Below are 24,650 nucleotides of genomic sequence, written 5' to 3'. Positions count from 1 at the left end.
TTTCTAATACTTTCCCATTTGTATGCAGATTCTTTCTGTCTGTGTGTAGTAGCTTGAATTTGTCTAGGCTGAGACTGTCAGGTCTGCGATACTGTAATGAACTCCAGGGTATTTTGGAAATAAAGATTAAATAGAAAGTGAGAAAAAAATACAAGGTGTAAAAAGGACAGACAAAGGATTCCCATTTAATTGGAATAGTGTGAACAGAATACAAGTCCTTTAAAAAGCCCAGTTATCTAAGTACAAAAGGTTGAGCTATTCCAGCTAGAAATGACATCTAATGAGACAGACACTTCCTCTGCTATCTTCTTTTGGCGATGCAGCGAATGCCTTGAGCCTGTTCTTTGCCAAGAAACATCTTGGTTTCTGGAAGACAGAACAGCATCACTGACATTTTGCCGTTCTGGGGGAGCGTTCATACTGTATGCTGTTAGGCATAGAAGACAGTACTTTGTCCACTTACCGCAATAAATGCTAAATATTTAGAAAACACAGCAGTATGGGAGCAGTGGAGGGAGTCAAGTGGTCAGATTAAGAGAAGTTGGTTGAGTTTCAGCGCTGTATGTTTGAGGTGTGAAAGGCAATGCGCTGCTCCAATTAATACAACTGTATTTCTTCTGCTGTTGGGAAGATATTTGTGCCTGGCATTTTGTGGTGGTTGTATTTCAAGAAGGATTGTAAATTGTGGTTCCTTGGTGGCAAAGAGATTTACACTTCTCTAGCAACAAAGCATTAAGTGTTGCTTTTCAAATAATGGTGTTGAATTGGAAGTAATGTGTACAGTGTGCAGAAGAGTTTCAAGGAAAAAGCAAGTAGGAAAATTAAATCCTACTTTACTGAGTGAAGCAACTGCCAGGTATGCACTTCTGGAGGAATTTGTCTGGGATTTGAATTTATGGACCCTTGTCTTTTCTCTCGAGTAGAAGTGAGAACTCCATCATTCTTGGGTGTGTTATTTATAATTTCATAAAGCTGTTCTGTGACAGCACTTATTTTACCCAGAGTGCTTAATCTTTCTCAAATAATGGTGCACCCAAAGAGCAAGGTGTCAAAAAAAAAAAATTGGTGGTTGGGAAAAGGAAGATTCAGCACCTGCCATTTTGTGTAGAACAAAGGAGCAAAGGTTGTGGATCCGATGCATAAATTAGGGCTTTGGGTGCTTGGAAGGTCTTGCGTGAGCAGGTCTTGCCACACCATCCCAACTTTCCTTGCGCTTTACATCCCACACCGGTATGTACAGTGTAATGAACAAAGATGTAGAACCATCACCATGGTGAGATTGAAGAGGCCCTTAGAGTGAATAATTAGGAGGAGGTGATTACAGAACTAATAATTCATGGAAAGGAATGTGGAGCCAATTCAGTGAAATTGAAAGAATTTGAAGGTAAATATGCCTATAAGTCCTCCAGGGTGGACTCAGAGTTTAGCACTTTCTCCTACCCCGGTTTTATTCCAAGGCAATTTCATTAAACACTAGAGAGAGGGAGAGAAAAAATAATACTATAAATGCCATAAAAAATCTTTCAGAGGAAGGAATAAAAAGGGTTCCTGCCAGAGAGAGATTTTATTAAAAGTTATTATAATACCTATCTTTAGTTTTATGGCCTTTAATACAGGGCCAAGTAATTTCAAAGCTGGGATTCTTTAAAAATGAAATACATATTTTAAAATAGTATAGTATGAATTATTATTTTTAATATAGAATTTAGCTAATATATGGAATAGAAAAATATTTTCTCTCTCATGTTCTTTCCAATGAAAACATAAATGTAGTTTCCATCACAGCATACGGAAAAGTTTTGTTACTATCATGTTGCCTGTACATAAGAATGTTTAGCGTTTACCATCTCCACATCACTAGGCAGACACTAAAGGATTAATCTGGTTCCCTGCCCTGGGGCCAACAAGAAAGCCATAGATAGTTAAAATAGATAGATTGATTATAATCAGCATCATTTCAAAAATGGGGAAAGGGCACCAGAAATGGAATAGCTGGGTTTGCTTACTGTATCACAGTGAGCTGTTTCTGATGCAAATAAATGATGTTGGCAGAAAGGTTTCTAGGGTTGCTGCTCACTAGCCTCTCCTGTCTCCTGGAAGCAGCAAATTTAATAATCATCCATTGAAAAGTCTCATCTCCAGGAGGGTTTTGAAAGGTGCAGATTCCAGTTACAAGAAGTTGTGGTCTTCTGGAGGTTTCCTCGACTCTGTTTCTGTGGTCAGGAATTTGCTGCTGTTTCTCACCAAAATAGTTTTATTCCTCTGGGATGATTCGGATGTTGGTATCTGAGCGGAAGGTGCATGGAAAACCAATATGTGATGGGACTAGAAAATCAGTCAGTGATGAATTGTGATGGAAAGTACTGAGATTCAAAATACAAGATAGGAAATGGCAAGACAGATTAGCGTATTTATCTTTTCTGTGGTTTCTAAAGATCTCATTAATGGCCTCGACTTAAGTCTAACACCACTTCTGGAGGTTTTTCTCTTTTTCTAACCCTCATTTTTACACATACAAAATCAGCAGCATGGGACAAATAGCAATCAGAGCAAGAAAAACTGGAATATCAGGGAAATAGCATGCAGTGGAGATGGGGAGAAAAGGACAGTGATTAATTGATAGAATCAAGTGTGGAACCAGTCATGAAAAAGTGCAGGTACAGGTCAGAGTTGGCAGGGTCGGTGAGTATTGCACATGACACATTTGCATGTTGTTCGAGTCTGGCAGGCTGTGCCCTTCTCTGCTCAGAACCAACACAAGCTGCATGGGGTTTTTATAGAAGGAAATCTACAACACGGATCTAAGACTGCAGCATAAAAATGTTGCATGTGCCATCCTTAAGGTGCTTATTAGATGGGAAATTCATCAAGAAGATAAACAAGGGCCAGGCTTCATGACTTTTCAGCTCCTGCTTGGAACTCACCTTGGCTTCAGAATTCTTTGTCACCCCATGTTCAGGATATGTCACGCATGAAAGTGGCTGGGAGGCCGCAGAGGCTGACCTTGCCCAGCGCCGTGCTGCTGGCCCTGGCTGTCTGTGGGGCCTCAGCAAAAGAGGCCTGAACAGGGCAATGATAAAAGTGATACATCTTTGGTCTTTGGTACAGGGACTTCCCAAGCTAGGTATGGGGAATGACTCAGGATGGATGTTTTTACCTTTAATTTGGCCAATCACTTCCAAAATGCTTCTAAACCTTTATTGCCAGTATCCTGTTGCAAGGAGTTTCCCAGTTAAAAAAAAAAAAAAAAAAAAAAAAAAAAAAAAACCAACCAAAAAAACCACCACAAACAAATCAAAAAATCAAACCATTGTGTAAGGAAATATCACCTGCTTTTTGTGTGGTGTGCTGCCTGTCTGGTTTCATAATAAACAAGAACTAAAACAAGAGTTATAAAGGAACTCCTTATTCTTTACAAATGCTGAATTGCACTGTCAATTCCGTTGGATCTGATTCCAAGTTAATGGTGCGTGAAGCCCTTAGATATGAGCAGGTAAGTGGATAAGTGGATAGGTATAGCAGCTGATAAGTGACAACCACACATTGTTATAATTTTTATGTTTATTTCCTACTTGAAGCAAATCATCGCTATTCTTCTATGAGACTCTGCGTGTGGATTTTCATGTCTTCAACTAAGAGCAGAATCTGCATGCTCTATATTCATCCTGGAAGTCAAAGTCAATTGCCAGGGTCTTAGCACTGTCTGAGCAAGGTCTTCTGGTAGTGATGGATAATTTACTCTTTATTCACGGTGCTGTCCTTAACACTCTTTTACAAGTGCTTTAGACAAATGTAATATAAATCTCCAGTTTCACTAGCTACATTTCACCTGCTTAAAAAATTTCTTGCAGTATAGTTTTGTTGACTTATTGTGCTAAATTAGTTTACAGTGGTGCAATTAAAAACTAATACCTTTCTAGCCGGGGACAGCTGCATTTCACTGTTGGAGGATGTGATCACTGTTTGTATGAGTTATAAAGTGGTTTGGTGTCCTACAGGATAAATAATGCTTTATAAAATATATATGACAGGACCAGAAGAATTGTAGAAAGTAAATTTATATTTTGTGCATTCCTCTTTTCTTGACCTCTCACTGAATAGATGAACTTTTAAAGCCAGCTAGCTTCAAGAGACAATTCACCAGGATTTCGACAGTGTTCTTTCATTTCTATGACTTAAAGAGGATGCTAAATAAATGACCTTAGTATGTAAGGCAGGAAATTACTTTGTACATGTTACCTCCAGCTCTCTTAATCTTGCCTCCCCACTGAGGCAAGATTATGAAAGTATTTAATGAAAGCATTTAAGCATGATACTACTGCAAGATTGCATCCTACAAAACATTGCCAAATGACAGTGCTGGGTAAGACTGTGTAACACATATGATAGGGATTCCCTGACTTCATAGCTGATTTTTACAGATACTCTATTTTTATAGTTTTTATTTACAGCCAACCAATCCTGGTTTTCTTTCTTGGCTCACTCCAAGCCATTGAAATCAAGAGTGAAGGAATGTTAGGTTCCATCTGATATTTCTGACTGACTGCTCGGTTCTGGGTTTTTTCCCTAGCTCAAATGCAAACAGAGTGGGAGAGCAAGGAACTTCTGGCAGGGGAGAGAGGGACTTGATAGCACTCGGACCACAGGGGGCTAAAGAAAAGGCTGAGACCTCAGAACAGTTAGGTGAAGAGAAGAGGGAGCATGTTGGAGACAGCCGTAGCAGACATAGGAATGTAAAGGGAACCTTATTTGAAGCTGGAGGGTCTGTTTGAGGACTAAGGATTTGGAATGCTTGTCATGATGTGAGAATCCCAGGAATATTCACCTGGAGTACTGAAGTACAATGTACTGAAGTACAGCTGCTCGATTTCAGCAGTGCTGCCTGCCTGCTGAAGATCATTTTAGTTGTTTTGTTTCAGGAGTCATCCCACTGATCCTACTGCTCAGCAGAACAGGCAGCTTTCTCCAAGGAAAAGTTGTTAAGGGAGACAATTTCAGCAGAAGCCATGGTTTGAGCCAATGCTGCTGAGCTGGGGTAATTTTGTACTGTGTGCAGGAACGTTACAACCTGTGTCCGGGGACTGCCACAGACTCTCCCTAATAGTCTGCATTACTAATTCAACTAATTGCAGCAATTACAGGCAGGAGATGCTGCTGGGAAGAGACGCCAGTACACTTCTCTCTAACATGCTGCAGTACATGCTGCTCATTAATTAGACCAGCAGAAAAAAGAAAAAAAAAAGGAAAAAAAAAAAAGAAAAAAAATAGAGAGAAAGAAAGAAAGAATCACCAACTGGAAACACAAAGGAATGTGCTGAAACCTGTAAGGGCTGTGAACAGTCATAGTTTGGTTTAAGTCTTTCAGAACCTGTCGTCTTTCTCTAGGAAAGGCCTTTTGGAATCTTTCCAGCCCGTCATCCTGGTCACAGCCACATCCCTGTTCGCTTGGCAAGCAGGCAGCTGAGGTGGCACGTCGGGCACACCTCACACGCGCAGCAGTTCTCCATCATGCAACAAAACGGTTGCACAGGCATTTACTGTCCGGGTACACACAAAGGATTCCCAGCCCGAGGGGTCATTAGCAGAGCAGGAATTCCCTTTGCCCCAGAGCAACACGGCAAAGAGTGCTGCTTGCTCCTGGGTGATGCGTATTATCAGAGTCTATCTAGTACGTTTTTCTTTGCAGAAAGCGTGTTCAGCCTGAACGTGCCTCTCATGGGGAGGCTCTCAGTCACTCAGTGCCTTCTGGCTGGCCCCGTGTGCTGCTGGTAGTTATCGAGGAGCCCAGCGTTTTCCAACCGGACACATCTGCTTTAGCTGTCGCAGGACAGTGTGCCGGCCGAGTGGCTGCCACTGACCGCGTTCACAGCGCTGTGGGACCTGCCTGGGGACCTGAACAGCCTGGCGGGGCACCCCCTGTGCACACCCCAAATATTCAACAGCACAGGACAAGCACTATTCCTCCCGCAGGAGACCCCAGTTCCGTGGAAAGCACATTTACCCAGGCATATCTGGAACGCTTGGTACAAGTTAAATATTTTTAAAGTTACAGTGGGACAGTGGGGGTTTTTTCTAACATACTTAGCTGCCTCTGTAACAGCCCCTTGACTTGCAAATGTCTTATATTTTTTCCTCTGTTCTTTTTCCTTCGCTCCTTTCCTTCACATGCCAGACGACAGACGACATCGTTTCATCAGCTGAATGTTCCAGTGACGATGAAGATTTCATTGACTGTGAGCCCAGTACAGGTAAGTCAGGTCAGTCTTGTTTTGCTCGCTTTCTGATTTCATTTGCAAAAAAACAATGCATACATATATTTATATGTGTGTGGATGTATACATATATAATTATATATGTATATATGTGTGTGTATATGTGTATATATATACCCTTATGTATATATACACTGTATATAAAATAAAAATTATACAGCCAAGCATCAGATCCCATGGACTTGGCAACGGCAAAACACAGATACATAGTCACCATTTGGTTAATATAAAGTTGTTTGCATGGAAAGCCAAACTTGCTGAAAGTGATCCCAGCTAATTAATAGTTCATATGTTTGTAGCAGTTAATTCACTGACACAGTGGGAAAGCAAAAATATCAGTGTGGCATGTGACACGTAATAAAGATTTATGAAGTGGGGAGGGTGAATGAGAAACAGAGGAGAAACAAAAGTGAAGCAATAACGGGTTATTAGCATTGTTTAATCTTTGTTAATTGCTCTGAAGATGGACTGTAAAAGGATACATTTGTCCATGGGATTTTGAATACAGTTAACATGGTAATGTATTTATACTAATTTTGTTTCCTGTGAGCCCAAAGTAATTGGGGAGCACCAAAACATAGTTCTAACATAACAAAATTAGTAGTAATTCTTGCCCTGTTATCTGCAGTGATGCTTCAAAATGTATCCATTAAAGAGTCAGAAGAACTGGCCATGTGGAGCTGACTCAACTTCTCCCTTTCAGATACATTTTGATAAACTGATGGCTTTTCTTTCTGGTGAGATATATGATGTGATATCCAGCAGGCAACTGCAGTCTATTTTATTTCTTACAGGCTTTTTCAAGTCTTCTTTTTTGAGGCTTGCCATGAGTTAAGCATTTCTATAATAGAGAACAGACATCATCGAATTTCTGTGTACATTTAAAAGAAAAAGAGGGAGTTTGGTTAGAATTTTTTGTCCTTCAAAGTAAAACATATAAATAGTCTAGGGTGGGGTTTTTTGTTTTACTTTGTTTGGTTTGGTTTTGCTTTGTTTTATTTGGGATATTTTTTTTTTCTTTAAATAGTCCCCAAGAAAGCATTATAAATGTTCTGCTTTTAGTTTCCTAAAGCCATCTGGTTAATACAATAATAACATTAAAATTCACCCAAGGCTAGTGCTTTCATATTTCTTTTCAATTCGTCATGCTCTACCTGCATTTTTTTTTGGTAGAACTTGGTCTTGCAGTAACCTGAGATTGGCATTGCCTTGTAGCTGGGAACTTCCACCCATCTTCTTGACTTCCCTGCAATGGCAGGGAAGGCAGTGACACAATGACTTATGCTAACAGATAGCTCACCCTACTCCCATCTCTTTTCTCATGGATCTCGTTAAGAGTTTTTCAACTCCTCATCCGGCAGAAAAGCGGTCCAAATAATACTAGGCTGTGAAGCATAAACAGTGTGGGTATTGAGATTTTAAATACAGGGAGTAAGTAATGAAATGCCAGCACAGTGATTATCATGAAAGTGAGGCATGAGATTAATAGGACCATGCTGAAAGGACCGATGTACCACAACTGATATGCAAGTGAATGGATAGGAATCGTCTCATTAAAGCTTCACTAACATTTCAAGACCTTTTTTTTTTTATTATTCTGATTGCTCAGTATTCCAGTTAAAGGAGGAAACTAGTTCTTTATCAGGCTCCTCCTCTTGCACATTATTGTCGTTTATGTTTCAATGCAGAAATCACAATTATTTCTGTGGCTAGAAACTGTAATAGCAATGTTTTCAGCTTTTTGTGCAGCCAGTGGAAAACTCAAAGTCTGAGGAGAAATTTGATAAAACAGGATATTTAGCATGAAATTTCAGAGTGCTTTAGAGCAACATTTCCAGACTAAAAAAACCTCTCTCTCGCCACAGTTAGAAATCTAATGCTACAAACAGGTAAAAACTGGATTTGTAAAAACGACTTGCCTTTGAAAATCCTGCTAAGCGTTACAGTTGGCAGCTATAAGTGCCTACAGACATTTGAATATCTGCTGTGCAAAATCATATGACTCGCTGAAAATCTGCTGAAGGTACTTCCCTAAACTACTAGACATTCTTGAAAGTTTCACCCAGTATCTTTTATCGCTCCCTAATCCTCCTCCATAGGATGGTGGTCTGCATGAGCCACCAAAATCTCTGTCTTTTCTTGGGAACTACTGCAGCGGGCAGAATAAAAATAAGCCTGATTATGAGTTTAAAAAGTCTCCCAGATGGTCCTCACTGATGAAATTTATACTTCCAGATTTTGAGGTTTCCCGCTCTCAGAGGCGCTGGTGTACAAAGCCATCAGAAGGAGGAGGCATACGTATGCAGGTCCTTTTTGCCTCCAAAACCATAAACCTGGCTCATTCACTCATAATAAGAAGGAAAAACAACAGGTTTATGGTGCTCCTCGTTTAGGTTTCTTTGTCTCTCTCACTGTCTCCACTCCCAGCACACCCAGGGAAGGTAGAACAGTGCCCGCAATACAGCCGGTATCAATGCACTCACGCAGCCCATTCCTCTCTGGAGCCCTAAAGCAATCTGAGCCGGCTTATCCAAACCCAGCGGTGCTGGCTTGGCTGAGCAGATATGTTTGCCTTCACGCGTCACCAGCCAAGTCAGGATTCTGGCCATATGCCAAGATCTGGTACTTAAACGTATACATTACGGAAAGAAAAGATCTGGATTATCTTGCTTGTATTTTCTAGTGCACAGGTTTGGATTTTTTTCAGATTTAATTTATTATTATTTTTTTTAATTGGACCTATTTGAAGTTGCTTCATCCTGTTCTGTTGACAGGTCGGTGTATTTTATGCTGCCTTCTGGCTTGCTTGATCCCTTTTGCAGCAAATTGAAAATTAAATGACCTAACCCAGCACAGGCTCCTTTTTGTTGCTCTGATAATGTGTAGCTTTTAAAGCTCTTGAGTTTCTGCCAAACTCCAGGACTTGGCCTTCCATCACCCTCAGTGCCATGGTCCAGTAATGCAAAGGTTACTGAACTCACTGCTGCAGTTGTGAGATATGAGATACATCTCGATGAGCCAAGACAAGGGCAGCAGAGAATACTGCCCGACAAATCAAAAGCTTTCAGATTTCATGTGGGTCAGAATCAAATCCCAAGATCTAAATTTATTACTTTGGTCTTGCTCCTGGATCAGAGGCAGTACCCTACAGAGTCCTTTCGAAGACTTTGATTTTGGTGTACTCAAAGATAGTTCAAAAGACAGAAAACCATGTCCACTTTGAGGCTAAATATCATACGAGAACCATTTGCAAGGTCTTACTGCCACTTCACTCTGATTGTCTGTCAAATCCAAGACCCGAATCTCAGTAAGTGTACAATCTGCACCTGGATACTGGCATCTCTTTAAAAGAAGGTAATGTCAAGGCAGTTTCCTCACTCTGCTCCCCTCAAGGTTTTCCCTGCTAGCTGGAGACACTGTAGCAGGCTGGCTGCTACTCTGTGCCCCTCTTCCAAAAGTGATTTCTGCTGGGATTTCTGTAGATCCCCTTGTTCAGAAACCAGCAGCTGTCGCAGGACCTGTCCTGTTTGAGGTAGCCAAAGGCATTCCCTGTAGACACGTATGCCTGCATAAGAAATTATTCCAACAAGTGGTGGCAATGAAAGCTGTGAATTCAAAACCCATTTGTGTTTTACATAATGAAAAAGAAGCCATTGCAGGTTCAGTGTTAAAAACTACTTGTTATTCATCTTATTGCAGGCAAGCCCAGATACACTTAGATCTCTAAATCTCCCAGAATGGCTTACTGTAAGTGATATAGAGGGCATAAAACTTCATCTGCCCTGAAGAAACATTTACTTCAGTTGAGAACAGTCCCTCTCTTATCTCTGTGGAAGTGTCGCTTGTCTCAGTACACATTTGAAAACCTTCTGGTTTCTGCACCAGAAACATGATGCTTTTCTCTTGTGCGAGTACAGGGCTCTGTTCTGGCTTGTTCTAGGGAGATCTGAGGCTCAGATATGCAAGTTTCTCAAAGCTGATGCCAGGGTCTGAGTCTGTGCTTGTGAGCACAGCTCAGTGGTGGTGGTTTGGTCACTCGGCCACTTGCAGAGAACAAAAGATTTGTAAGGGAGGTATCTTTACTCCTAACTAGGAGCACTGTGCCATCGTGAAGAAAGCAAGCACTTATCTCTTTTCCAGTCAAATAAGGAGCGCCCTTACAGCGTGATATTATTGACTCTTCAAAGCCTTGAGGTTGACAGTTGTGCTTTCCTGACTGCAGCTGTCTCCTCCTGCCATCGCCCTTGCTCCCCATAAGCACGCCCATTAGCGCAGTTCTCTGGCACCAGGCAGGCTGGATGCTGGTGGCCGGGCAGCTGCCTGGGGATCAGAGCCCAAGCTGCTCATCGCCCTTCTCAAAGCAAACAGCGAAATGCTCACCAGTTAGCCTGGAGCCCATCGTGCAACCTCTTGAAACGGTCTGTAGGGCTTTGTCCTGGCTCCCTGGCTTGACGCATCCCATGTGTCTTCCCTGGTGTAGTTGCCAGCTTTCCCTTCCGATTGTCCCTAAAATTTCCGAGGTGATTTTTTTTTTTCCAGAGAAATTTGCTCTGTGTTTCCCAAAAGGCTTCATATATCATAAGGTTGTCTGATCAGACTGGTAAGCCTTTCCCATGAGGGACTGGAGACAGCAATAGAGGTGCCAAAATCTACGGTTCTTTGTGCTGGAAGTTACACAGTGTTTTGTAGCGTATACCCACAGACAGGAGACACATATCCCACAGGTATCGTGTCTGTATCTATAATTTACTGGCCTGTATCCATCCACCTCAGGCTTATGGTTTATGGGCTAGGACAATCAAGCTTCCACCCAGGTAAGCTGCAGATCCAGGGACCTGCAGACTGCCTCGGTCAGAGATTTATTTGCAGAAGACAAGTGGAAACTCCCTTCCAAGAGCTTACAAGCAGCCAGCACAGTGCAAAAAGCAGTGTGCTGGAAGGGAAGAAAAGTTGACTGAGGAAACCCAGAGAAGGTCTGATTTGGCTCTTGTCCTCCTTAAACTGCATCAACCTTCTTGAAGCACCCAGGGAATTTCCATTGCTCTCCCCAGGGAAATGTCCCCACAAATCCAGTGCACAGTTACCCCCAGCCTTTCCCTCTGTCAAACAAGAGTTCTGCTCTGTTTCTGATGCTGTGAACAAGAAATGGCCTTCAGAGTTGGGTGCGTGCCTCAGAGCATGCAGAGGGGTAGGCTTCCCGTCTCACAGGCTGAATCCCATACGGATCCGAAGGAAGGGGGATTAATCCACACCACTTCCCAGGGTGTAATGAACTTGTTTGATGGAATTTCCTAGCTACAGTCTTAAGGCCAAATCAAAACCAACCAAGCAAGTTTTACTAATCTATCATGCAGATGACTTACAGTAATTTTTATTTTTATTTTTTTTTAATATATATTAGGAATTTATATTGAGTTTCGTTTTCAGCATATTGGTCTTTTTTCCGATGTAAGCTCCAAAGTCCCTACCCATGAGGTTATTTTATCTATATATGCATTATATAGACAGTGTGCATATAAATCTCTATGTATATGTGTATACGCTAAAGTAATAACTGACTAATATCAGCAGTAGCCCCTATCATCCAGTCACATGTTTACACAGAAATTCATGCCTTCATCTAACCCTGGCATTTGCTGGCGTGGACAGATGCATGATATTGTTATTTCTTGGTGAACAAAGCACGTTCTATTTCTTTTTTCTTAGAGTTTTTTCTTTCTTCCTTTTATTTATTTGTTTACTTTTAATTGATAGTTTCATCTACAAATTAGCCTTGGGGTAGGGTGGGGCAGGGAGAATAAAAAAATTATACAGGTATATCCATCGATATATACACACATACTCCGTGTATATATCGATAGATATATACGTTGTATATATTTGAAGAACATTTTCTGTCGTTTCACCTCATCTTGTGCCGCATGAATTTTTGGTGATTGATATTTTAGTTTCTTTTATATTTCTTTCCCTTTTTTTTGGCTCGTAATGGTGCCATACCGCTATTTTTTTTTAATTTTTAAAATCATTGCTGTACTTTTCAATTTATATTTTTGGAGTTCTTCCAACAAAATAATGGTTTAATCATCTCAAGAAAGAGATATAGATCTGCAAACCAATAAAGGCAACAAAATCTTTTCTTGCCATCCTTAAGAAAACCACATTTTCAGATATCCCAAGAAAGTTGTGTGTAAAAGAATGAAGATCCTTACCCCTCACTTCTTTTTATTTTCTCTTCTCCCTCCCTTTTCTAAACTTCTGCAAAGTCTTTATCCTGTCTTTTCCCTCCCCCCGGCCCTTTCTTTTTTTTCATTTGAGTTCAGAGGAAAAAAATAAAAAACCACCCAGAAGGAACAAAAGTTTTCCCTTTACCCCTGCTGTCTCCCAGAAAAAAATTCTTCCAACAAAGCAAGCCCTACAAACCACAGATGGCATAAAAAGAATTTTATTGCAATGCAGAGTATCTGTCATATCTTTTATTTCTGGGTCAGTGCAAGATCATTTTTATGGCATGCTGTAGTTTAGCTGATTTAACTAACCATGGCCTTCATTAATCGGTGCATGGGCTGTGATGATGCCATCTTGTGTTTCATCAGAGCTACGCATTCAGGCTAACCGAACAAGTCCGTAGTGTATGATCTGGGGTGGGGAGGGGGCGGGGGGGGGGGGGGGGTTGGTAACGTTTCAATTTTGATTTTTAGTTGTGTTATAATTTCTTCTTTTTGGAAGAGTTATGCCAGTACCATCAGCTGCATCTTGCAGCCTCAGCGTTATATATATCTACTTTATTTTATGGGTTTTTTTGATCTTTTTTTTTTTTATATTTCTTAGTAGTGATCTTACGTCTTGTCTGTGTCCATCTGTCTTGTCAGTGTGTCTTGGAGTCCATTGGCCTAGTGTTGTTATGTGATTCTGTTCTCTGTTCGTGAGCTGGTGTTCAGCTCCCCGCCGCTCCGTTGCCCCTCTTCCCCTTCCCCTCCCCTCCCCTTCCCCACCTGCCCCAGGGAGGTCCGCAAAGGGGCACCAAGCTTTGAACCACGTTCTGAGCGTCAGCCCAGGCTGTGAGTTGCAGGATGCCCACACAGCTTCTTAAGATGCAGCTGTTGGGTTTTCAACGGTTTTCAAACTCCATTATCAATTCGCTCTCAGAAACGGTTTACTGGCATAATGCTAAAGTGACTTCTCAGACAGCTGCTTAGGGGATTTGTACGTGCGTGCTGATGTCTTAGAGTAAGGACTCCTGTTATCTGCCCTTTAGGTGCCAGAAAAGGCTGCGCAGGGTGCAGGCTGTATGTTAAGTGGAAAGTACCTAGGCTTTTTTTATAAAAGGCAGTCTTGGGAAGGAAATATGCACATGCCACTGAAATGATAGCTATGTGAATTTATTTCTGAAATCCACAGTCCATTTGTAGTTAAGAGACAAAAATGTAAGATGTACTTAAGATTTCTAAGAGTACTGCATCTTCGCTTTATGGGGTCAGTCTTCTGTTTGTCTCCGTGTGATGTCTGCCTCCCTATTGATACTGGTGAAAACTGCCTTGCAGATGTTCACTCGTAGTAACTTAAACACAATTCTGGAAACGCATCTGGAGTGTCTTCTGCCATATGCATCATGAATGTGCAATAATGCATAAAGCAGAAGAAAACAAGCTGAGTTTTCAGGTGTCTGCTTAGACTTGAAACACTATTTAGAAAAAATATCCTTTGGCTTGTACAATGGTGCATTTCCTGGGATCTCAGTTCTGTTCCCAGTGAAGGTACTAGCCATCTTAATGGCACAGAAGGTCTCAGTGCATTAGGATACATCAGCTGGCATCAGTGGATCATCTCCAGGTAGTGGAGGAAAAGGCAGACAGTTCTCGTGCAGATAACGTTCACCACATCACAAAGAGCATGTTTACACATACCTTTAGCCTAGCAAAAATCTTTGTTGTTTTGCAGGAATTAGTTTATTCTGCAGGGAAGATGATGAAATCTGTGAACTTTTCTCACAAGAGCATGGTATAAGGCTTATCTGTTTAAGCTGAGAGTTACCAGAAGAGGGAAGTGATGGGATATGTTCAGGTCTCTGACATGGAATGATTTAATTTAATTATTTCATTTAACTCACCCAAGATATGCTTCCTTTACTTGCAGTGGGTTAAGAAGAAGATAGCTTTCTTTCACCAATAAGAACCAATGATCTGATGTTGGGTTCAGTTTTCTTAATTTGTATATGATCTGAGAAACACTACTGAGTGCTATTAATCATAGCAAAAATGAATCAATATTTAAAGCTTACTCACTTTAGATTTTACACCTCTATGTGTTTTTCAGAACTATTAATTCTTACTGAATCTAAAGCTTTTTCTTGTCAATTGCTAAAATAACACAATTGCTTATAAAACTGTACTATGATCAACAAGCTCGTGATTTTGTGTAACACTGCCCTCTGTCAGATAGACCAGAACAGTTCTGTTATGAGGCTTAACAGCAAAAGAAACAATTATTTTATTTTTTTTTTTAGCTCAAGTGGCAGGTTATTGGAGCAGAACAATCAGAGTTTTAGCCCCTGCATCATAAAGTTCAGGGTAACCTTCATATTGGTGTATTGTGATGAGTAAATCAAGTGTCCAGGCGTCAGGACAGTAGCCTCCAGGCTGTGGTAAAGCTGCTGTGTCCTGCTGAATGATTGCCTTTGTTAGCCTTATGTAGCCTCTGCGATGCCTGTGACTAGCCCTCCGCTGCAGGGAGCGAGAGGCTCACTCAAGCACAGGAGATGCCATGGAAGGTGCCATTGTGCTCCGTTTTACCCCACTAAGTGTGTATATGGATTTCTGGCACTTGAAATAGTTAGTTCATACTGTTGTTTTCTGTCTCAGGGCAGGCTGCCAGCTTCAGCTCTTGTGACATTTGTCAGTGAGCAAGGGGGAGAGCTGAGGGTCAGGTTGTTAAAGCCAAGGATAAAAAGCCCGAACTCCAGTGTGCTGCTCCCAGTTCTGCTGTTGATTCCTTCTGTGACTGTGCATCTGTATCATTCATTTGCCTACCTGTAAGGAGAGTAAATGAAATACTTCTTGGCTAAATGAGGTGGAGAGGAAGGGAAAAGAAGGAGGTTTAATTAATATGTTAAAGGACTTTGATATTCAGATGCAAATTGCTCTACAATGCAACAAAGTGGTACTGTACTGCTAACTACCGAAAATGTACAAGCAAGCTATGTTATTGTTAAGACTTCAGTGCTAAGTGCTATCTTCAGTTGCTGTGACAAGTAACATTATTGTCTACTTTTATGAAGTAGATACAACTCCTAATCTGTTAAAGCAGAGAGAAGCAAGCAAGAGATCAAAAGCCAAATATTTTCATGTCAGGGAAGGGTGGGGTGGCATCGTTTTTAAATATCACTTTTTTCTCTAGAGTTAACACATGCAATGGAATGAACCATGCTCAGACTACATAAATTAATGTCATGATTGGACTGCAATATACAGATCCTTTATATCAGCAGTTCCATCACTTGAACTTGCATCCTGATCAGAATTTTTCTTCAAAATCTTCACAGTTTCTCCAGCCTGACTTGGCTGGTGTAAGTTTTCCTCGTTTTGCATTTAAGATGAGGAGGAGATCAGGATCAGACCCACAGTCTGGCTACATTGCCCTTGTTGCTTTCCAGTCTTTTTTTAAAGCGTGTTCTCTAAACTTGAAGCCATGTGCACTGTCACATTCTGGCAATCCCTCTAGTACTGTGCCTATGTTATCAAGCTGACACATGTCTAAAATACTAAGATATGATATTTTCAACCTGCTGGGACTTGCTTTTTGTCCCTGTTAGGTCTGATTTTCAGCTTCATAAAATATATGGGAAAGAAAGAAAAAATAGCCAATGACACATTCGGTGGAAGAGAAGAACTAGCACATGACTCAGGAACACATTTTACATCAAAAGCGAATGGATGCGTATTAGACCCTTAAATGTCTATAGCAACTGATTAGTTTGCTTTAAGCAAGAAGAAACTATCTGATTTTGATATCTGTTAGAGAGAAAACATGTTGAACATTTACAGATACTAGAGACATAGATACACTTGTTCTTCTAAGCATTTTTATTATATATTTCTTTTGGTCGTCATGCCTAGACCTGAAGGTGCCTTATGTATTCAGAAGCCCAAAGGTACTAATATTCGCATGAACTGTAACACCTGGAATGTTACTTGGCAGAGCAGGAAAACCTATTCTACTTCTATTTGCAACCCAAGTAGATCACGAGATACCAAAGCTTATAATTATGTCAAAAGGGTTTTTACCTTGCCTTCATTCTGCCTCTCTCTTTCAGTTCCAATTTATTACTCACAACAGCCAGAAATCAGTGCTTTATCCCAACTGCAATCTGAAGTGGTAGCACTTCTTAAATGCGGTGTGAGGAGCAGGAGACAAAGATCATACCAGTTTTGAAACTAGGGATAGAAGCAAAAAAAAAGAAATAAATAAACTGTCTTGATTTGAAATCTCAGATGCCCGCTGATTCGACAATATATTTTATTCTACATTTTCATTGTGCCAAGAAAAACATTATTAAAACCTTACAAAAGAGCCACACTCAAGGACTAATTTTTCAACTTCTGCTGAGTCTCATAAAAAGTGAAGTTTTTTGGTCCTGTGGGGTGGTGTTATAAGGATCATCAGCTGACCTTTTGGCATTCAAGAGGAACTACAACTATTTTACAGACAAACATACAAAACCTGAAAATTAGCTTCTTTTAGAGCAACTGGAAAATTTCAACACTTTTGTCTCATTGCTGGTTTTGTTCTATCTCAGTATCAAAACAATAAAAGTCAGAGGCATCAAAAGGGAAAAAGTTGTCCTGTCTTTGCAGAACAGCAGAAGTGCAAACCAATTTTGAGTTGTTATTTTTTGTGGGTTTGGATTTTTTTCTAAATTGATGTGAATAATTCCTTTTTTTTTCTTTCCCCTGGTACTGAAACTAGTATGACTGACTTTAGATACTAGTTTTAGTGACTACTGATTTTCAGTGCTGAAGCCTTAAGGTCTTCATATGTATCATATTTGACAGACAGAAAGAGAAAACACAGCCCTGTAATTAGTTTAGGGTATTTTCTAGTGTATCAAAATATAATTTTAATTTCTTCTGCTGACTTCTTTCCATAAAGCAACTACCGTGGGGTACCTGGAGATCGGTATTTCCCCTAGAATCTGTGGTTCTCCTGTATGCTAATTCTTTTAGTGCTGAAACAGATTGCAAAGCATGTACATGCATGCATTCTCTGTGTATACATACATGAATGTATATTTATACATCTGTTAACGCTATGTTTATGTTCTGGCTAAAAGGAGCATTTTCTGAAATTGAAATAGAGCAGTAGAAGAAACTTGTTTAGGAGCTTTACAGGCAGGTGTGGAAGCAATAGATTGAATCTTGCCTTATCCTCTTTCTCATGCTCCTGTTAAGTTCTGGTAATTCAAATCGGTTTTGTATAACTCGGAAAGCAGCTAATACATCCCAACATTTTGGGGGAGGTGTTTTGTGAGTGCAGGTGAGTGTGACTCTCAGGTCTGAGATGTGAGCATGGTCTGAAATAGAGGACCACTGGCACACAGCTGAACTGGCAGCAGGGAGGTGCCTTTGGCGAGGTTCTGAATCACTTAGCTCTGCCAGGGAACTGGGGACTCAGGGAGCTCTGGGGAGAATTGAGGAGGGTTTGACATCTGGAGAGAAAGTCGAGGGACTTGGCAGTGTAGTGGGAGTATGTATGCATCTGGGGAGGGGGGGAAATACTTTTTTTGTACAGTAAACTGGACGTACTGCCTGATCTACACATAGTCCAGTGGTTGATGGATAGCTTTCCCCTGGAAAAAACGCTGCGAGATACCCCACACAGCAGTAGAGTGATCAACTTTTGAGCATGAAATGATGACTTTTGAGCTTTATCTTCTGATAAGTGAGAGGTATTCAGGTTTGCCTGAAACCCTTTACTTCACATGTTTAAACTTGCCATATAGCCCAAAGGGAATACACAGGCTGGAAGGTAGTTGAAAATGTTCGTGCCCTGGTTCTTTTTTGACAAAAAGTGAAGATTTGGGGTTGGCAAAGTGCTGTGGGGACTCCATCTAATTTCCTCTGAACTGTCTGTGTCAAATCCAAAACAAGAAAATGTTTTGTGACTCCTCAAATGCAAATTTCAACTTTTGTCTTAAAGTGCCCTTTCATTTTGAAATTGATGGTTTAAAAAAAGAAATTTCAAAAATTAAAAGCTCACATTCTGACAAAGTATGTTATTATGAAACAAAGTAAACTTAAACTTTGTAGTTGTAAGTATTGCGTGGGGATTTCACTATACTTGTCCCCTTTTTATATTTCTGAAAATATTATAAGTTACTGACTAGTAACCTTCACCCTTAACTAACTTGGGAGCTTTTTACTGCTCCTTATCTGTTTTTCAGCTTCCTTTTTCCCATTAGATTCTCCAGAACATTAAACCATACTTTTCTCCATAGGAAACATCTGTCACTAGCTCTCTGCCATTTGTGTTAGAAGAATAAAACTTTTGATTACATTTATCAAAGGAGTTGGGCCGGTATATTTCAGCATCTTCAGTTGTTTCATTCATAGCTTTTCTTTATATTTTGAATAGTAATGGCAAAAGTCCATCCCTGAAGCTGTGTGATCTTTCCCACATATGCTGTTTTCCATATCTATCACTTTTCTCTTGGAAAGAAAAAGCAAACAAGAATCATTTTGAAGAGGGAGGGAAAGAAGGCTTCTTCACTAAGGCGGTATTTTTAGAAACAGCTGGTAAAACAAGCTGCAAATGTTGTGCCTGGAGCACCTCTATTCTAATAGCAGTATTGTTTAAAGATGAAAGCAGCCATTTGTGTGTCTAGTTTGCTCTGATAGTAGTAATTCTTTCTCCATACAGGAAGAGCTGGGAAACGTGGTGCAGTAGTTTGTTCCCTATCTTACCTCCCCTGAAAAGGTTTTACACATTGCTCTGCTGAAGAATGAACATTCCGTAGCATTTTCTACCGCAAACGTAAAGAACAGAGAGCATAGGAAAAATGAATCTCCATCATAGAATCGCAGAACCATAGAATAGTTTAGGTTGGGAAAGACCTTTAAGATCATCAAGTCCAACCATTAACCCAGCACTGTTAAGCCCAGCGCTAACCCATGTCACTCAGTGCCACATCTATGCATTTTTTAAACACCTCTGGGCACAGTGACTCCACCACCTCCCCGGGAAGCCTGTGCCAGTGCCTGACCACCCTTTCCATGAAGAAATTTCCCCCCTACCCAATCTAAACCCGCCCTGGCGCACCTTGACGCCATTTCCCCTCGCCCTGTCGCTTGTTCCCTGGGAGCAGAGACCGACCCCCCCTGCCCACAGCCCCTGTCAGGCAGCTGCAGGGAGCGACCGGGCCCCCCCAGCCCCCTCCTCTCCAGGCTGAGCCCCCCCAGCCCCCGCCCGGCTCTGGACACGCTCCAGCCCCTCAGTGTCCCTCTGGCCGTGAGGGGCCCAGAGCTGAGCCCAGGGCTCGAGGGGCGGCCTCACCCGTGCCGAGCGCAGGGGGACGGGCACTGCCCCGGCCCCGCTGGCCACGCCGTGTGGGACACCAGCCAGGGCGCTGCTGGCCTCCTGGGCCACCCGGGCACGCGGGGGGCTCATGCCCATGGCTGTTGATCAACACCTGCACGCGCTGCATGATCACCAGACCAGGCCCAGCCAGAACGAGTAGATTTGTTATTCTTCTGGTGGTTCTTTGTAGTTTGCCTCCCTGATGACCTGTCCTTTCTGATGACAAGCTGCAAGTTTTCTGCTGGCCTGTCTTCTGGGTGGCAAGTGTCCAAACACAAGGTGCCAATTTAGATAGTTTAAGAAACTCTTACCCGAGCTGCCAGGATGGTGCCGCTCGGGTAAGAACGCTATATTCACATGGAAATGTTTAAAGTGTCCTGAGGAACCTGACCAGTTTGGTTTCTTTTTTCATAACAAATTTGCTTAGCTTCCATTAAAGCTAATTAATTATGAGCCTGAGCACCAAATGAGATAACAGCTATTTGGAGTACTTTATAAAAGAGACTTTTTATGAAGGCTAAGATTTACAAGGATATTTGGAATATCAGTTGGCATTGATACCTACCGCTTTTGCCTTAACATCCCTATAAAAGCAGTATTGTTTCTTCCGTTTTATTGGGATTTAATTTCTAATGCTAGCTACATATTCAATGTGCTTATTTAAAATGAATTTGAACAGTTGGATCCTGGAGATGACTGCACGTCTCAATGTCCATTAGCTCCAACAGCATTTTATAGCTACATTGCCATAATTTTTCCAGCAGCTGAACGGAGCTTTGTGGATATTAGTGCAGCTGAGCACTTGCTTCAAAGATCTAAATTTTAGATTTATATGCTGACAAGAGATAGTTAATCCTTTCGTGGACCAGACCCTTAAGAACCGTCTGAATGGCAGGACTTGAAATAAGACCTTGGAGTCTTAATTCTTCTTTCACTTTCAAACCTCGGTTAATCTCTCCTTCACTTTTAAACAAAGGTTGCATTTTGATCCTGCAGATTTCTTAAACATTCTGTCAGATACACACTCCAGGAGGTCATTTTTCTGGGGATTCAGTCATGTTAGGGCAGTGACAGCTTTTACTGCGGTGTGTCATATTACATTAATTTTCTTATTCAAGAGAGATTTCAGCAAATGCAAAACAAGACGATTGAGCTATCTATGCTGAAGTTAAAGATTTTACACATCAGCTTAGAGCAATGATCATTGTTCCTTGTTGAACATCAGTTCTTTATCAGTTTTCTCTTTTGTTTTGCCTTGTGCTGCTCCTTTCTGGTTATGAAATGCATAGAGCTGTGCACATCATTTTGGGAGTAGCAGTGACAAAGCTGTGTGGAGAGGCACTGTTATCTCTCTGCTCCATTACAGTGAAGCCTCTGCTTATACGCAGCCCGAGTTCTGAAAATAGTTGGAAAGCTTAATAAGCATGCGGAACTGGTGCGGAGGAAAGAGATTCTCTGCAACAGAGGATTAGCGGATGACAAATGCAGTTTTCTTTTATAAAATCCAAGAAATTTGAGTCCTGTGTCTCCGAGTGGAGCACTGGGAGAGGTGCTGGAAATATGAATTAAGGGGAATACATATATATGTGTATGTGTATAAACATATCTGTAAGTATGCAATATATAGTACTTCTGTATATGTGTGTAAGTATATATATAAAAACCATAAGTATTATTCAGTTACACAGCATGATAACAGATTTCAGATAGTTCTAGCAAATATCTTAGGTATGAAGTCAGAGTGCTGGTAATAACCTGTCCTGGTCCCCAGGAGATGGCCTGCATGTCACATTGCAGTCTGTCTGATTCTGATGTAAGAAATGATGCACATGCTCTACCTCTCACTTCATGCTAATGTAAGGTAGCAATAATGCATATAGGCATTATTATCAGTGTAAAACTGCTGGAGGTGAGTAGTGAATCATGCTTTTAAATTTTAGATGTATGATATCTTACCAGAACTAAACATCAGATCAGAAACTGTGAATTAGGAAATGCACTGCATGCATGAAAAAAAATTGCATGCACAAGGAATTCCTGGGAAACTACATTTGATAACAGGCTTAAAATACCAACAGCAGAACTTTTTCACTACATTCCTCACTTGTTTATAACTCTCTTCCAAACCTTTTGTCCAGAGCATTTATGAAGGGGATGTTGATTTTTCTTTTAGAAAAGGAAGGAGTCAGCACTTGGATCCCCATAGCAGTCTGGAATTTGGATGCAAATTAAATACTTTCATGGTCAAAAAATTCAAAAAATTGTATGTAGATTCCTCTGTATATGCATGTGCATGCATAATTACTGATTGCTGGGAAAACTAGCAGCCTGAAGAGATGTTGAGTGCCTTCATTTTTCAATGGTATTAATGAAAGTAGAAAGTATTTAGCAGTCTGTAGGATCAGGGCTGAGTTTATATAGTTGTATGTGAAAAGAAATCACTATACAGAATTAGCTAGACCTTAAATCACAGTCTGGAGAAAAAAAAAAATCTATGTGGTTTAACAAAGAGGAGAGACTTTAGCCAGAACATTTCAAGGCTTAGCTATAGAATACAACAGCTTGTTTTTATTAGGTGCATATAATCTAAATTTTTTACTGTATTTCATTACAATGCTGTACTTTATTCTGCATGGTTTGAATACATGAGAAATGCCTGTTGGTTTTCTGAGATCAGGCAGCTTCTGACTTTCACTTACTTTGTTGAGCCCAGTTAGTGCATCTGTACTCTGCACACTAGTATTCTTGAAAAGAACAGAAATTAACCCGCCTTTTGCTTAGAAACTATATTCTGTGTTTAAAGTAAGTCATTGCAACTTCCATTTTTATTTCTGCACTTGATAGTGTTCTGGATCTTCTTGGTCTTATCTGACAGAACACTTGGCCCTGTGCATCAGGTACCGTGTTTGACCAGAAATGTACTGTTAGTACTTCAGTAGCATTATCTCACACTTTAAAAATGTTTTGCAGGTATCAAAAAAAGCTTTTCACTCCTTTAGTAAGAGGGATAAATGCTGTTGTCTCCACTTTATAAATATCGTAGTCAGAGAGGTTAGAAGGATGCTTCCTTAGGTGACTCACTAACAAGCTTTAGCTGAGAGCAATATGGAGAAGATTTGAGAGATGCATAGAGAAAAGGATTTGTAGGGCACGTAATAGTTGCAGAGGTGGGAGGAGGAAAAGTTACTGCTGAGGTTAAAAGAAGAATTTCACTGATAAAGGGGAGGAAATGTTTCCAATTAAAATTATTTTTTTCAATATGAAAATCCCTATTTGTTAAAGCAAAAGGGACAATTTTCACCCATAGCTGTACCTTAGTGCTGGAGATGAGCAAACAGATAGTCTTTCCTCATCCTTACTGATGCATGTGTTTGCTTGTAGAGTCCAGTCCACTGGCTTTAATGGTTTTCTCTCCTGTTGGTCCCTGCAGAAACCACACAGTGCTGGGGCTGGGGGCTGGATTCCAATCTGTGTCTCACTTCTCCAGTGGAGTCCTTTACCTACATCCAATTTACAAGTTCAGTCAGTCATATTTCTGTAAAACCACCATAGGGTAGCTACAAGGTCACTGAGAGCATACGCTGACCTACAGTCTTTCCCTCTGAGCGGTGATGATAGGAGACCTGAACTTGACTCTCAGATCCCAGACTTGGGTTGGCAGAGAGTTGGTATGAAAATATCATTAGAGTTGAAAATAGATCCAATATTTTTCAGGTTAGAAATGCATCCACTGAGACATAAAACCCCATGGCAGAGTTTTCAAAGCAGAATGTATTTTTTTTAAGAGAAAGGCGAAGCTGAGGAAAGAGCAGAAATGAAGTGCTTTTCCAGTTAGCTTCATGCACGGCCTCCCTACCTATGAAGACAGGGCACATATAACTGTCATCTTACCTCAGAGCTCAGCGCTTCTGTGCTGAATTCTTCTCTTTGTAGTTATATGTTTGAATTGCCAGTTGGCTCCCTTTCTCTTTATTTTTCAAGATTACCACTACTATGTTACCAGTCAGTGAAATAAGACCATAATAAAAAATTGTGATGGAGCTATAATGTGACAATGGCAACTTGCATCAAAATTATTTGTTTGAGTGGCTGGTATGTATTCATTAGCCAACAAACAAGCAAAGACAAACTTCTAAAAACATGGGGCATTCACATATCCAAGAATGCGGCACCTGAAGCAATGAGAAGTTGAAAAGGAGGGTGTCCTTTGCGTTGTACCTGTGTAATGTAGTAGCAATCAAGCAGTTGATAATTTGGCTTCTGACATGCTCCCATTTTGATGCATAACTCATGGATAAGCCATGGAAAGTTGTGAAAAGAAGCCACTTTGTATTAAACAATTAAATTTGCCATGAAAGGCTAGCACGCATTGTTTAGGCGCTGGGAATAACAGGCAAATCTGCCAGTTCTTCTGCAGCATGTTGGTCCATGTGCCTGTGCATGTTTACTGTCTTTCTGCAAAAGGCAAGGAGGGACCTAGACAGGCTCAAGTGTTTATAATGAACACTCTGAAGGTGAAACTTCTCTTCAACTTCAAAACAGTGCTCTTCATTAATACCCCAATAAGCCAGTAATTCTAAGGGCACTAAGGTTAGAATCTGAGCACCTTTTAAATTCATTCACAAAGTTCAAAGCTGCAAGTTTTGCCAGTAGCAGAATTACCCAAATAAAGTGTTTGCTCTTTTAACATCATATTTCCAGTTCCGTCTCTGTTTTGATTGTGCTTAAGACCAGAAGCTAGAATAAGAATATGAATAGGAGACATGAATTCATCAGGAAAGAAAACTGCATGAGAAAATTTTGTGGCTC

At 40.8% G+C, this 24,650-nt stretch overlaps 1 protein-coding gene across 32 annotated transcripts in view; it reads left to right on the top strand.

The window, feature by feature from the left end:
• The window catches only part of NRXN3 (neurexin 3), a 1,019,675-nt gene that overhangs the window by 976,303 nt on the left and 18,722 nt on the right, over positions 1 to 24,650 (top strand). For 19 of the 32 annotated variants that reach the window (XR_013929432.1, XM_080395263.1, XM_080395242.1 and 16 more), the window contains one exon: positions 6,173 to 6,257. Coding sequence is in view for 31 of the 32 variants with exons in the window: in XM_080395263.1 (XP_080251389.1) it covers positions 6,173 to 6,257 (85 nt within the window). In the remaining variant the exon portion in view is untranslated. The remainder of the gene's footprint in view (positions 1 to 6,172; positions 6,258 to 24,650) is intronic. The other 13 variants (XM_080395252.1, XM_080395251.1, XM_080395257.1 and 10 more) reach the window with 1 other exon arrangement.

The sequence above is a fragment of the Falco punctatus genome, assembly GCF_963210335.1.
Source record: "Falco punctatus genome assembly, chromosome: 7".
Lineage (NCBI taxonomy): Eukaryota > Metazoa > Chordata > Aves > Falconiformes > Falconidae > Falco > Falco punctatus.
Note: the sequence above shows the minus strand (reverse complement) of the source record. Positions and strands in the feature narration are given on the sequence as shown.